At 43.3% G+C, this 16,328-nt stretch overlaps 1 protein-coding gene across 1 annotated transcript in view; it reads right to left on the bottom strand.

Annotated features, from left to right (window-relative positions):
- Positions 1-16,328, bottom strand: part of slc38a8a (solute carrier family 38 member 8a) — a 62,056-nt gene that overhangs the window by 33,707 nt on the left and 12,021 nt on the right. The window contains exon 3 of the mRNA XM_061722723.1: positions 4,785-4,941. Coding sequence (XP_061578707.1) covers positions 4,785-4,941 — 157 coding nt within the window. The remainder of the gene's footprint in view (positions 1-4,784; positions 4,942-16,328) is intronic.

Raw genomic sequence — 16,328 nt, 5'->3', positions numbered from 1 at the left:
ACGTCATGTAATTGCGACAACAAAAACAATAACAAGATGGAGCCGCTGTTTGCGGCTGTTTTCGTCTGTTTTCGGCATGTTCCGACTGCTCCATACCTGTAACGTAGCTCCACAACTCGAAATGGGCGGGTGGTTTGGCGCATGGGTCTGGTCTGGCGTCGCGTAGAGTGACGTCACAGACAGTCAAAACCGATCTGAGTGTTTGGAGCTGTTCAGACTGAGACGCATCTGCCCAAATGCGATATGAATGCGATATGAAACTACCTCCCGGAGGTGGTTTCCATCTGGTTTGCAAAAATCGGATCTCATGCGGTTTGGGACTGTTCAGACTTCAAAAGAGTCATCCAGTTTCAATCTGGATGTGCTAAAAATTGGCTGGCAGTCTGAACGCGGCCTAAAGCTGCATCCTGAGAGCCAAGTGTACTTGAGGGTTAAGAGCAAATAATGAGGTCTTTTAGATAACTTGGAGCCAAGAGGAGAATTTTGACATTTATTCTAAACTGGATTTCTAACCGGGGCTAAGCTCGGATGGGACTGGGAAAAGACTGATCCTGATTTTTTAAACATATTACACAGATACACAAAAGCAAATATCCATGGTACCATGATTGATACACAAATTAAATAACAAATCATGGTCAAAAATGAGTCCACAGTTCCTCACAGTAGTGCTGAAAGCAGAGGTAATTCCATCAAGAGCACTCCAATGATTAGAAAGTCTATCTCAGAGGAAATCGTGACAAAAAAACAATTCATTTTGTATCCTCTGCAACTGATTAGTATCATAAGGCGACTGGTCGACTGACAGACAGACAGGCCTGAATGTTGTAAGGATCACAGAGGAACTTAATGTCATGATTTCTAATATTGACAAAAGGAACCCTACGTAAACACAATCTACGTCCAGCACCCTGAACAAACTGAACGAAGGAAACTAGTAGAAACCAGTCAGTCAAATGTGACTTAAATCAGCCCAAAGCAGCACCCTTGATCTGAATTAAGAGTTCATGTATTTGAAATAAAATCTTATGGTCAGTGGTGTGAAATGCAGCACTGAAGTCTAAGAGATCCAAACCATGGAGTTTTCAGAGGTCAAGATATCATTTATGAGTTTAACAAAAGCACAATCAGTGCCACGATGTCCTCATAAGCTAGTATGAAATGTTTCAAGCATATTGTTACTTTACAAATGTGCATTTTTATTTTGACAATGGTAACTTACTAGCTAAACAGCAATGGTACAAATGCTAAACTACACGGCAACCGGGGGGCAGAAAGGGCTGGCACCCCAATCTGTGTCCTTTGAGAGGAGGAACCCAAAAAGCTACGATGAAAGATACCCCCAGGGGGGGTGGATGAGCACCCCACTCGGATCGATACAACAGCAACTGACCCAGGCAACGAACAAACGACAACGAGCAAGCAGTGTACATGCGGTAAAGCCTGCAAGAACATCCATGGCTTCAAGATCCACCAAGGGAAGATGAAATGCCAGATGGAAGGAGATGCAACACAAAGCACAGGTGTCCAACCTGGTGAGACACAGGAGGGGCCAGGCCCGGAGTCACCCCACAGTGCCCAGAACCTCCATGTGTTGCAGTCTAATCCCTCCAGCATTAAGTCTGACAGGAGGCGGATCAAATGACCTGCAGCGAACATGACTTCACTGTGGAAGCAGTTTGACGATAATGTTGATCAAATTCTGGAGGCGACGGCAAAGGGAGGGGCAGACAGAAAACTGCAAGTGATGACGAAAATCGTTGTCAGCATTGCGGCTGAACAGTTCGGTGAAGAGAAGAAGAAAAGCCCCGGAACACCCTACACAAAGAACCAAAGAGCTGCCAAGATCCATAACATCAGGCATGAAATTGCTTAAGTCCCAGCAGAAGGTGGCAGGAGAGGAGGAGCGCATTGGCCTGGCCCAACTAATGTGCATCTTGAGGAAGTAGATCAGGATTTATCCGACGAGCAGAGTGGCATCGAAGGCGCCGGCGTGAGAGGACACGTAAACGTGCTGCCTTTATTGCCAACCCCTTCAATTTCATGAAGGACCTTCTGGGGCAGAAGCGCAGTGGGAAACTTGCCTCCTCGCAGGAAGACATTGACCAACATCTCACTCGGACATACAGCGACCCCGAGAGAGAGCATGAGGTCATCCCGTTGCTGGCCCCCCTTCTCCTCCCTTTTCTCTCTCTGCAGGTGGTCGTGGGTGGCTTGTAGCTTGCATTACGGAGCACAAGTCTTTCCCTGACCCTGCACCCCAACCTGGGACTTGCTGATTGGGCCGGAGCTTCGGGAGCTGCGTGCTGGCCTGCGGTCCCCACCCCTGGTCATCCCGTTGCTGCTTCCACCTGCCTGCTGTGCTGTTGCCGTCCCTGACCCACCAGTCTGGCCCTCGGCAGGAGGGTCCCCCCTTATGAGCCTGGTCCTGCTCAAGGTTTCTTCCCTCCTAAAGGGGAGTTTTTCCTTGCCACTGTTTGGCTTAAGGTTTTTCTCCCACTAGGGGAGTTTTTACCTGCCATTGTTTATGTAATAACTGCTCGGGGGTCATGTTCTGGGTATGGGTCTCTGGAAAGCGTCTAGAGATAACTCTGTTGTATTAGACGCTATATAAATAAAATTGAATTGAATTGAGTTGGGAGAGTGCAACATCCTAATAGACCCCCCTGTTCCGGAAGTTTGACATGACTGAGCTGCAGCTAAAGGAAGTCAGAGAGGTTGTCCACAAAGCAAGGGCTAGCTCTGCTCCAGGACCAAGTGGCACTTCATACAAAGTGTACAAGAACTGTCCCAAACTCCTACAGCATCTATGGAAACTCCTGCGAGTGTTCTGGAGAAGGGGGAAGATCCCAGATCAATGGCGAGTGGCTGAAGGGGTGTGGATCCCGAAGGTGGAAAACTCCACCCAGCTAGACCAGTTCATATCCCTGCTGTGTGACGAGGCAAAGGTTTTCTTCAGCGCCATCTCAAGACGCCGGAGCACCTACTTGGTAAAGAACACTTACATTAATACATCAGTGCAGAAGGGTGGCATACCAGGAATGCTAGGCTGTATGGAGCATACCGGTGTGGTGACACAGCTAATCCGGGAGGCCAGAGAGAACAAAAGGCAACCTGTCAGTGTTATGGCTCGACCTGGCAAATGCTTTCGGCTCCATTCCTCACAAGCTGGTCCAACTCACACTGACGAAACATCATGTCCCCAGCAGGTGTAGAGACCTCATCACTGACTATTACGACAACTTCAGGATGAGGGTTTCCTCTGGAGCAACAACATCATCTTGGCACAAGGTAGAGATTGTTTTCCCTAGCCATGAACATGCTCATCAAGTCTGCGGAGCCAGAGTGCAGAGGGCCTCAATCGAGATCCGAACAACGGCAGCCACCCATCAGGGCATTCATGGATGACCTCAGTCACCACTGAATCAGTCCCAGGCTGCCAATGGATTCTAAAGGGTCTCGAGAAGCTAGTGGAGTGGGCCCGGATGCGTTTTAAACCAGCCAAATCTAGAGCTATGGTGCTGAAGACCACGACTCTCTATATCAAAGCATTCAAAAGTTATGGCAGAAAGTAGGAACTATCAGATATCGACCAATCGGAAGAAGGGGTAGGGCTAATTCATGCCAATGAAGGTCAAGTACTCAAAACCGAGTCAGATGACACCACCCACGAGTCTCTATGTCAAACCATTCAAAAGCTATGGCAGAGAATAGGGACTATCAAATATCGACCAATCAGAAGAAGGGACGGGGCTAATTTGCACCAATTATGTTCAAGGACTCAAAACAGAGTCTGATGACACCACCCACGACTCTTTATGTCAAACCATTCAAAAGTTATGGCAGAAAGTAGGAACTATCAAATATGGACCAATCAGATGAAGGGGGGGCGCGCTTTTTGGCGTCTATCGTCGCCACGGTAACGCTTTTGACTGAGAAAAGTAATGCGCGTGGTCGCAGGATCGAGACGCACATTTTGATGAATAACACACCTGGGTGCACGTTACGGTTCGGGCCGTATTAACTGCCGAAGGAATGGCATAAACTGCGCCAAAATTACACGATTAATTCAAAATGGCCGACTTCCTGTTCGGTTTCGGCGCCAAGAGACTTTTCTTTAAGTTGCGACATATTACAGGTGTGTACCGATTTTCGTGCAGGTACGTCAAACCTTATTGTGGGGCTTGAGGCACAAAGTTTTCTAGGGGGCGCTGTTGAGCCGTTATGCCACGCCCATTAATGCAAAACATTAAATATCAAATTTTTCCCCAGGCCTGGCTTGGTGCAAAATTTGGTGACTTTTGGGGCACGTTTAGGGGGAAACAAGGCCCTAATTTTGTGGTTCTGAAGCACATTCAAGCGTGTATCATTTATAGCACTTTGATCAGTAATATCTCTGTTTTAAAATGTGCTTCATTAATACATTTTACTTACTTTTTTACTAATACCTTTGTATTATGATCTGCATAAGGTGGTTTAGTGGTAGTGTTTTGGATAAAGAACGTTAATAAGTCCACATCTGACTTTTTCGTTTCGGCTTTGAATACGACTAAGATTTTGAGAACAGGCACCACATTTACACAGATGTTTTGTGACACGTCTTAACAGAGGTGATAACAGAAATAATGAGGCAGACATCCCAGCAGGTTCATCTCGAGCCCAAAGCTACATCTTAGAGTTTCAGTGAAGCTAAATAAACAATCACTTGAATGCCAAAATCGTTCATACTTAATATGACAGAGGAGAGGAAAAGAGGAAAGGCAAAAAAAAAACAAATATCAAACCTGATGTATTTCTGAATGTTGATCTCTTTGGAGATGGACATTGGCAGGATGAGGAAGACACAGAGCAGCAACAGCGCAAAGCGTTGGTCTGTATAGAAGTGGTACGGCATCTCTGATTTCTGCAAACCAGTTGCCATCTCATACAGGGAGACACACACTGATGGAGATGTGAAAGATAAAAGGCATCATGTAATGCAACTTGAGACAAGGTTATTTCTACAGCACAATTCAACAAAAAAGTGATTCAAAGTGCTTCACAGAGACATTAAAATGTCACATAAATAAAAAGTATGATTTCAAATTTAAACAAAAGGAAAGAAAGAAAATATAATTATAGATTAGATCAATAGTTAAAATATGAATACATTTTGAAACTCTGAGAACAGGTGAGTCTTCAACCTGGACTTAAATACACTGAGGAGTTTCAGCTGATCTGAGGCTTCTGGGAGTTTGTTCCAGACATGTGGAACATAGAAGCTGAATGCAGCTTCTATGCTCTAGACCAGGGGTATTCAACTAGATTCGGCCGGGGGCCACATCTGCAAAAGGACTGTATGGAGAGGGCCGCACAATTTGAAAATGTGGGGGTTTTCAAAATGTATTTTGCACTCAAAGACGAAGACTTATGTAAATATAATACATTTGTATTATACATTTGAATACATCTAGTTTGCATATGAATTATGTATTAATTGTCTCCTGATTTAGTAATTGTGAATGTTAAATATAATATTAAGATAAAGAAATATTATTTTGAAACCATGCATTGTGCAAACTTAATGAAGTTGATATTGACCTACTTTTAATAAAACACGCCATAATGACAAAGCACCACTTTCCACCAAGATTTCCTTATTTGAATATTATATTAAGCATTGAGCACAACCATTTCAGTCCATTTAGTCCAGTTATAAAAATATTATTAAAAAAAATAAATAAATAAAAATTCAGCAAACACCCCCTTTTTTGAAATATGACCAGGGGCCACGTAAAAGCTCCTGGCGGGCCGCATGTGGCCCGCGGGCCGCCAATTGAATATCCCTGCTCTAGACTCTAGATCCATATTGGACCAAAAACACAAAAAACAAATCTGTCTGGAGCCGCAAAAAATGCAGCACATGCTGCATGTTTCTATATTAGTTATAATATAGAATAGACTGATGTGGACTAATGTGGACTAATGTGGATTGATGTGGACTAATGTGGACTGATGTGGACTGATGTGGTCCACTTTGTTGGTCTTAGCAGAGTTCTGAATGAGCTGCAGTTGTCTTAACTGACTTTTAAGGTGGACTGTAAAGTAGGAATGGGAGATATTTTACCGTTCACGATTTACCTTCAAAAAAAATTCCCCACGGTAAGAATTTGCCATCTCGCGGTAAAAACGATAATTTCCCGTTGATGACGTTTTTGTGTAAAGCCTGATTTATGGTTCTGCGTTAAATCGACGCAGAGCCTACGGCGTAGGGTACGCGGCGACGCGCAACGTACGGTGTGCGTCACCGCGTACCCTACGCCGTAGGCTCTGCGTCGATTTAACGCAGAACCATAAATCAGCCTTAACAAACATGGCAGAAGGCGGATCTGAGAGCGAGGAGCTCGTTGTTAAACGAGGCTCCAGCTCTGGAACTGGTTTGGTTTTAAAAAGAGTGACGAGGAGCAAACATCATCTATTATATGCAGACTCTGCAAAAAAACAGTGAGGGCAAAGGATGGCAATACAAGTAATTTATTATATATTTTACATTATATATTATTATATATAACATATTATTATAACAGCTGCTGCTGAGGTCTCCACCAGAGTGGTGTAATAATTGGTGTAGTTTAGTAGTATTTAGTATCTTTTAGAGCAGTGATTTGGCTCCGAAGACTGAATATGGTGATAGATTTATAGTTACAAAGGTGGAGTTGAATTGGTATTTTTATCGTTATCACGACCTTGTGACACACACACACACACACACACACACACACACACACACACACACACACACACACACACACACACACACACACACACACACACACACACACACACACACACACACACACACACACACACACACACACACACACACACACACACACACACACACACACACACACACGGCGCGCCGTACGAAAAGGCGCCGTCTACACACACAAATGGCGCACCGCCTTACAACAACACACACACAAGCATACGTGTGCGTATTTAAAAATAGAGCGGGAGCAAAACTGAGTTTGATTCTGCTTTATTTAAGTCTTTATTACAAAGTACTAACATTTTTTAAATCACCAATGAATAATCAAAAATTAAAACAAGCGTCATTAATCAAACCCATCGAAGTCCTCATCCTCCGTTTCTGAATTAAACAGCTGCACTAAATCAAATATGCCACAGTTGTCAGGACTCAGCCCGTCGGGTTTCATCCGCAGCCCGACAGGCTGAGACCAGGAGAACTGTTCCACTTTCTTCGCCGTCAAGAGTCAATTTCCGTGCCATGCGGCCCCTCGGAAATGATGCAGGCTTTTGCGAAAGCTCGAACAACAGTCCCAGCAGACACGTTAGCCCAGGCATCTACAATCCAACAGTAAACGACGGAGCTCGCCTGCCGCTCGGGCGGCGGTTCCTCCAGAACGCACTTGTTTCTCAAAAGGGAGCCGCGGTGAGAGCCCCCGACAACACACATTCGGCGTCATTGGGTGTGCCGCACATTTTGAAAAAAATATAAGGTGTTTATATGCGCCTTATGGTCGCGAAAATACGGTACTAAAGATGAATGCGTGGACTAGTGTCTCCAGGTCCTGCTGAGACATCAGATCTTTTTACCTTGATATATTCTTAAGGTGATGGTAGGGTGACTTTGTTATTGCCTTACTTATGGAATGCGTCCATCACTACACCCAGATTTCTGACCCGGTTGGGGTTTTTTTAAGTGTATAGATTGGCGCTCGAAATATAGTCATATATATATATATATATATATATATATATATATATATATATATATATGCGTGTCATCTACATAGCTATGGTAGTTTATTTTGTTGTTCTTTATAATCTGTATAATCTGTGCCAGGAGCATTTAGATGTTAAACAGAAGGGGTCGGAGGGTGGAACCTTGGGGATCTCCACATGTGGTTCTTGTCTGCTCAGATGGAAAGTTACCTATTGACACAAAGTACTTCCTGCTCTCTAAAAATATTTTGAACCAGTTTAGAAAGACCCGCCCAGTTCTCCAGTGGTTTGAGTAAAATATTGTGGTCAACTGTATCAAATGCAGCACTGAGACCCAGAAAGTCTGACATTTTTCCACCATCTGTATTAGGGATGCCCCGATACCAATACTGGTATCGGTATCGGGGCCGATACTGCTCTCATATACTTTCAAAAAGTCTACGATACCACGCACCGATACCACTTCATTGATGTTACTGATTAGCGACTCTAGGAGGAGATGTTGAGCCGCAGTCAGCGTGGTAATGAGAGGAAGCAACCAAAGCAATGTTATAATCTCCTCTTCATCCAATGGTGTCATGTTAACTTGTTTGTTGTTCTAATCTTCTACTGCTGCTACTAAATATTTAATCACTTTTCCAGGTGTTGCTCTGCTTACTGCCACCAATCAGTCACCGCCGGTACGACGCGCTCTCCTCGTGTACTACGCGAGTGACGTTGCAGTTGGTGGTGCAGGCGAACGGACGCAAACGCAAGCTCAAACTTGGTAATGGCCCTTTTCGACTAGTACCTACTGATGAAGAATTTTGACAGCTTGGCCCCCTGCAGGGGGAGGTCGCCCCAGTCCTACCTCCTGCAGGGCTTTGAACTGGACTCAAGACCTTTTGAGGAAGCTCCAACTTGCTACTCAACTTCCTACCCCCCGGGCAGATCCCGACACCTGGAAGTTGGTTCAAACAGACATGAATCAAGAGAGCACCCCATGGGGTGATTTGGAGGTCTGTGTCAGTCATGCCAAATGTCTGATAATGACATTTGGCCCGATTCACATCCGACTGTAAATTACTTTTTGTCTCTTGCCTGATTCGTGTATTCCTGCATTTGTTAAACTCCTTGTAATAGAATCTGGTTACAACGTCACTCGAGTCCCAGGGGAGTGCCGAGACTTCCAGCCCCCACAGAGACAAAGACCATACGGACTTCCTGATCCCTCAGGGGTGGTCCCAAAGCTAAACGATTCACACATCTGACTGGCTCTCACTAGGGCTGGTTTATTCCTGTAACTTTTGTATAAAAACCCTTTGACTGAACCCATCTGGGTCGACACACCAAATACAGACTCGATCTGAGTTGGTCATGTCGAACGCCGGCTTACTGATTAAAAACCTCTCTATACCACGAGCGGACTTCTGAACTGGTTTTTGATAAATTCCACAACAATTTGGTGCCGTTGACCCGGATGACAATAGACCTTCGATGGAAACTCCTGTTCCAGAACAACGGCGCAATCAGCGACTCTATCTAAAATTTTAGAGGTAAAGGGATCCACTTACAAAATCCCAAATTATTGTTGCTGAGTTGTTGTCGAAAGTCTGTGAATTGGAGTGCCGGAGAATGGTTGACGTCATCCTGAGATTATAGGTAAGTCCGCTGTGTGGTTGTGAGGGTTATTTTTTATTATTTTGTGTTATTGGGAACGTTATTGTAGAGATGTTTTTAGGAACGCTGGCAATTTCATAACACTTGAATTTGATTGTGTTGTGAGAATGTTCTGCTTCTCCTGCCTTAAGAATCTGACTCGCTCTTCTAAAAAGGTTTAATATCTCTGGTAACATTAAGGAAATAATGGCCAGAATGCCATGTTGGTCTGAGTAGTCCAGTGGGACTTATAGCATATGCAGGACTTGAGGTCCAAAAAGAAGTGTTTGGAACACTGAGATACTTGTGGGAAACTGACATATATGTAGAAGAACTGTTTTTTTTTATAAGTGGGGATGATTTGCTCTCCCAAATACTTGAGGTATATTTCATTTCAGTAAGAATTGACTCGCTCTCCTTGCATCAACAGGAATGATTTGCATGCTCTGAAGTAGACTGATGATTGGAAGAATTAGCCAGTAATTTGTGGGTAAAAGTAAGTGTAATTGAAAGTTTTTTTTGGGGGGATCTTACAGAAAGAAAAAAAAAATTGAAAGTTTTTGGGAAGTTTTTCAGTAGAGAGTCAGAGAAAGAGTTGACTGGTCCTTTTAAATACATGTATGGTAATCACGGCACCGATAGTTTTATTTGTTAGTTTTGTTTGTTACTTAGTTAGTATTAAATATTGTTAAAATAACTAAAAAGCACTTCAAACTCCCTCAGATTTTTGGAGGGATGAAAGTAGACGCCGTAATGCAGAATCCCAAATAGCTTCGCTTACTGATCTAAATAAAAAGCTGATGGCTTTACCAAGGAAAGATTTAAAAACACAACGCAGACAAAAATGAAATTAGAGAACCAGTTAAATGATAAAATCAAAACCTTTATCCGGTGAAACTGATTAAAGAATCAAATGACGATGACACTTCTGATGACGACTGGATTTTACAAAAATCCAAGATCTGTTGCCTACAAAATTTGGAGCCAAATAATAGTAAGAGAATTGTGGTCTGTCACGAGATCAGATTGATGGATTCCCTCCAGGGTACATGCAAAATATATATTTGCTAATTGCCCTCCACAAAGGGTAGGCCTGGATAACGCAAAAGAAAAGAATCTGAAATGTATGAAAATACTAATGTCATTTTCAAAAGTGTTTCCTACACAGGTTGAGCGCTGAGAGGAGAGCCAAATCAGAGCATCCCAATTTACATAATCTTATCCTGCCTATGGTAACTTCATCATGTAAGTGCATGGAAACCTGTCTGTGGCCTACTATAACGTCTCTGAATGCATGTATAACTAATCTCTAACTAGAGGTGTCAAGTAACGAAGTACAAATACCTCATTACCTTACTTAAGTAGAACTTTTGGTTGTGTATGCTTCACTGGAGTACTTTTACTCCTTACATTTTCACGCAATTATCTTTACTTTTTACTCCTTACGTTTTAAAAACAGCCTTACTCTATTTCATTTCGGCCTTTAAAAAACTATCCAGTTAAATTGTGCCATCCGGATAGAGTGAATTTGGTTGTGGTTGGATGAGAAGTATAAACATATTTGGTTTGTACGTGTCTGGTCTCTGAAACACATGTTAATGCTCAATAATGCACATATATGGTTCTTTAATATATTTGCATTATACTAAGATGCATTCATTTTCAATGGCTTTTAGCCTTAATGGTTTTTCCCCGCTTATATTACTTTTACTTTTATACTTTAAGTACTTTTGAAACCAATACTTTATACTTTTACTTGAGAAAAAAAATAAAAAATAAATAAAACAAATAAATTTTGAGTTGATACTTCAACTTCTACAGGAGTATTTTTGAACTCTAATATCTATACTTCTACCTGAGTAATGAATGTGAATACTTTTGACACCTCTGTCTTTAACACTCGTCCTGACCTTTCCTGTTTTCCTCACTGACGGCTCTGCTTATAAAAATGGAATACCATACGCAGGTTATACAATTTGTGATAATTCTTAATTGTTGAAAGCGCCCTCCTCCTCCAGCTCCACCCAAGTAGATGAAACTATATACTGATCAAAAGGTAAAACTGTTACAATCTATACAGATTCCAGATATGCTTTTGGTTGTGTATATTGTATTTTATAGATTTTATATATTGTGGGCGAACCAAGGATTTATTTCATCCTCGGAGATAAATGTGGTTAATTGATTGGTGAACTGTTACAAGCCTGTCAACTACCTTCATCTATTGCTTTGTTAAATGTGAAGCCCACACCCAGTCCAACCCTGTTTTCACTAGGAAATGCTTCAGCTGACCATGCAGCAAAAGAAACTGCCAAATTTGGCTTACCTGTCTATGTAAAACTTTGCCCTTCTATACCCGCTAACGACCGAGTTTCTCCTAATGATGTAGCCCTCCTACAAGAAGACTACTGAGGTGAAGAAAAAAACGGATTGTAGCATTCCCATGGTTGTAAAAATGTAAATAATTATGGGTCAGCAACGACGGCCGCATTGTTGCACCCACATCCTTGTACCCGTAAATAGCTGATCACAGTTAGCAATCACAGATGAGAAAAAGGGGGAATGTGTCAGATAGTGTTGAAAGACTGATAAGCTCCAAGATTTGCATCCTATAAAAATATTGCAAACATTATCAACACCTTCCCCCCACCGTGATTTTTTTTTTGAAGCTCTGCAAATAGACATTATGTGAGGGATATGAAATTATTCTTGTATGAAAATGTTCATGTATGAAAATGTTTTTGTATGTGCAGAGAATTTTAAACTGGACTTAAATGGACAATGTTGACACCTGTTAACACCCATTAGGAACCACAAAACTCACGCCTCATGAAAGGATTATGGGTAGACCTATGACCATACCAAACAATTCAGTTCTGTATATATGAAGAAGATGGACTTCCATGCCATGGATGAATCCATGATATCATTCTGTTGTACTCTAAACTTCTGTTGTTCAGTCAATCCACAGAAAAGTAAAAGCTGTCCAGTCTCTTCTTAGTGGCAAACCATGCCACAACCCGGAGACTGGGTTTGTGTCGGAGAGGGCCTCGGTGGTCCAGGGCTCAGCACGTCCTGCACCACCGACACTCAAGGGTGGGGGGCGCTGGCCTGGTTCCACGCGTCCCACTGCGGGAGCACAGCTCCTCGACCTTGCACCGGAGACCGGCCGATTCCTTCTTCTTTCTGTGGTACCCCGTCGGAGCCATTGAGGGGAGCAACGCGGGCAGGAAAGCCCAGCTCCAACACCCAGGACCTCCACGACTGGTGGAGGAGCGGAGGAGCGAAGGAGCAGAGGAGCAGCGCAGGCCCCGCAGACCCCCACAAGCGAGACAATTATGGTGTAGCATCGAGATGTGACTCCACACACTCTCCTTCTGAAGAACCGCTTGTTAAGCCTAAAACAAGCCAAAAAACCACTGCCCGATTCCATTGAGGATTCGGCAAGGACCGCAACAGGGGGCATGCCGATGCTCTCACGGGAGATGGCTGCTCTAGGGATGATGGCCTTGCGGAATCGTGCTGCATTGGACTACTTACTAGCTTCTCAAGGGGAACTTGTGCTGTCATTAAAACTGAATGTTGTACATTTATACCCGCAATGCCACAGTCCAAGAAATAACGCATCACTTGAAAGACATTGCTAAAACGTTACATACAACTGTCGCAACTAGTTTTTTGATTGCTTTAAAGAACAGTTAGGACACGTTGGTTACTTGATATTTGAATTTGTTTTGTTGGCTTGTTGTTATTTGACTTCTGATCACATGTTTAAGGTTCACTTGCAAAATATGTATCACTACTCCACTGTAATTCAACAAAAAGAAAAAAAAAAAAAAAAAAAATTGTGAATTGATGAAGAATTTTGACAGCTTGGCCCCCTGCAGGGGGAGGTCGCCCCAGTCCTACCTCCTGCAGGGCTTTGAACTGGACTCAAGACCTTTTGAGGAAGCTCCAACTTGCTACTCAACTTCCTACCCCCCGGGCAGATCCCGACACCTGGAAGTTGGTTCAAACAGACATGAATCAAGAGAGCACCCCATAGGGTGATTTGGAGGTCTGTGTCAGTCATGCCAAATGTCTGATAATGACATTTGGCCCGATTTACATCCGACTGTAAATTACTTTTTGTCTCTTGCCTGATTCGTGTATTCCTGCATTTGTTAAACTCCTTGTAATAGAATCTGGTTACAACGTCACTCGAGTCCCAGGGGAGTGCCGAGACTTCCAGCCCCCACAGAGACAAAGACCATACGGACTTCCTGATCCCTCAGGGGTGGTCCCAAAGCTAAAGGATTCACACATCTGACTGGCTCTCACTAGGGCTGGTTTATTCCTGTAACTTTTGTATAAAAACCCTTTGACTGAACCCATCTGGGTCGACACACCAAATACAGACTCGATCTGAGTTGGTCATGTCGAACGCCGGCTTACTGATTAAAAACCTCTCTATACCACGAGCGGACTTCTGAACTGGTTTTTGATAAATTCCACAACACTACTCTGCGCGCTTCTACTCGCCACGCCCCCGTCTTGCGCTTGTCCACTACGGGCCGAGATGGGTAGAGGCTGGCCAAGTAGGTACTTTTTCTGTACCTATTGTGCCGAGGTTTTAAACGTGCTAAGCCGGCACTATATCTGACGCCATCACCCTCCACGCCACCGATTGGTCGGGGGGCGGGGCCGTCAGACGTTTGAATCAGGAAGCGGGGAGTCAGCGCGAGAACGACTCGCAGCGATTTTATTATACAGCGCAAACATTTGTTTGGTGATCCAACTCGGAGGTACAGATGTTCATAAACCTGGTGCTGAGGAGAGAATTAAAAAGGGATCTAGACGGGCGATAAGGAACGACCAGATCTACCAGCAGTAGTGCTGGGCGGTATACCGGTTCATACCGAATACCGGTGAGTAGCGCACACACAACGTTGGGAACGCCGCGCGGCGCGGCGGAACGCAGCGCCGCTGGACACTTGTTTGTGAGGGGACTGTTTAGCCAGTGAGCAGTGAGCAGAGCCGGCAGGGAAAAGTCAACAGTGCCGCGTGTAACTTAAATCTACCATGGTCTCAGCGTTAAGGCTCGGCCAAGTGAGGCTTTATAAATATATGGGCTTTATAAATGTATTAAATATATGAGCGCGGAGTCGGCGAGGAGCTGCGCGCGGCGCCGAGCACGAGCCGGGCGCACAGTGAGTCGCGCTGTGAAGCCTGATTTATGGTTCCGCGTTAAATCGACGCGGAGCTTTCGCCGCTGGGATTTTTGAGTTATTTATGAAGAAGTTCTGAGTTCCCTCTGACCAGTACTCCAGTTGAGGGGGGATGAGGGGTGATGTGATGGCACCCCCGCCCCCCCCCCGAAATAAAAACGGTCCAAATCATCCCCCCCTGAAATAAAAACGGTCCAAATCATCCCCCCCTGAAATAAAAACGGTCCAAATCATCCCCCCTGAAATAAAAACGGTCCAAATCATCCCCCCCTGAAATAAAAACGGTCCAAATCATCCCCCCTGAAATAAAAACGGTCCAAATCATCCCCCCCTGAAATAAAAATGGTCCAAATCATCCCCCCTGAAATAAAAACGGTCAAAATCATCCCCCCTGTAAAACTGCCATCCCTCCTTTCCATCCCTTATGTCATTTCATCAATGAATGTGGTTTTACTGCTATTTCAACATTTAGAGTCATCACCAGAAAAATAACACCAGAAAAATAACTTATTTGACCATTTTCACCTTGAAATTTCACTTGAAATAAGTACTTCTTATTACAAGCAAAAAAATCTTGTTCCACTGGCAGATTTTTCTACTTATTTCAAGTGAAAATCTACTTGAAAATAGACTGATTTATTGCTTGTGTAGTTGAAAAAATACATTAGAACAGGACCTTGAAAAAAATAATCGCATTGTAAACGGCATCATTTTGTGAGGCCATGCAAATCTGTATTTATACTACTGTGGGCATTAATGTTTTTCTACAATATTTCGTCCTCATTACAGTAAAATAGGCCATTCTAAGTCAATTTACTGCAGCAATTCCTTTCCAAATCATTAGAAAATGTGGTTAACACCCAGTTGTGCATGAAAAAAAAAATACCGTGATATACCGTGAAACCGATATAATTTTGAAAAATACCGTGATATAAATTTTTGGTTATACCGCCCAGCACTAACCAGCAGCTCTGTTTTTTTTCTCAGCCGCTCCAATAACTCCAAGAAATTGGAGTTATTGTTTTACAGACTGCTGAAAAATAAGCTTAAGAGACAAATGGATCTCTGCAATTCACAGAAACAACTGGATTCCAGGCACCGAAACGTGGATTTGTGGTTCCCATTTTGTATCAGGTAATGTTGGATTTTTGGGTAGCTAACGTTAAACGGTCAAATCATAAAGTTCGGTGTCCTCATCACTTTAATTTCTACAACAAATCCTGCCTTGAAGTCGGACCAAGAGTCAAGACTTTTGTAAGCCTTCAAGCTTTGCTTCGTGTATTTCCCCGGCGTAGAAATTAAGTATTACTATATACTATATATACTATTATTAATATTACATATAAATATCAGGAAACTGGATTTGTGGCCAAATATTAATGTCCATGGACCACTGGTTCTTGGTAACTGTATCAAATATTAATGTCCATGGACCACTGGTTCTTGGGGTAACTGTACCAAATATTAATGTCCATGGACCACTGGTTCTTGGTAACTGTACCAAATATTAATGTCCATGGACCACTGGTTCTTGGTAACTGTACCAAATATTAATGTCCATGGACCACTGGTTCTTGGTAACTGTACCAAATATTAATGTCCATGGACCACTGGTTCTTGGTAACTGTACCAAATATTAATGTCCATGGACCACTGGTTCTTGGTAACTGTACCAAATATTAATGTCCATGGACCACTGGTTCTTGGGGTAACTGTACGGGTCACTGTCAAGTCCAAATGACGCTAATTTAAGCC

Source organism: Cololabis saira, chromosome 5 (genome assembly GCF_033807715.1).
Source record: "Cololabis saira isolate AMF1-May2022 chromosome 5, fColSai1.1, whole genome shotgun sequence".
NCBI classification, from domain to species: Eukaryota; Metazoa; Chordata; class Actinopteri; order Beloniformes; family Belonidae; genus Cololabis; species Cololabis saira.
This window is presented reverse-complemented; position numbering and strand designations above follow the sequence as displayed.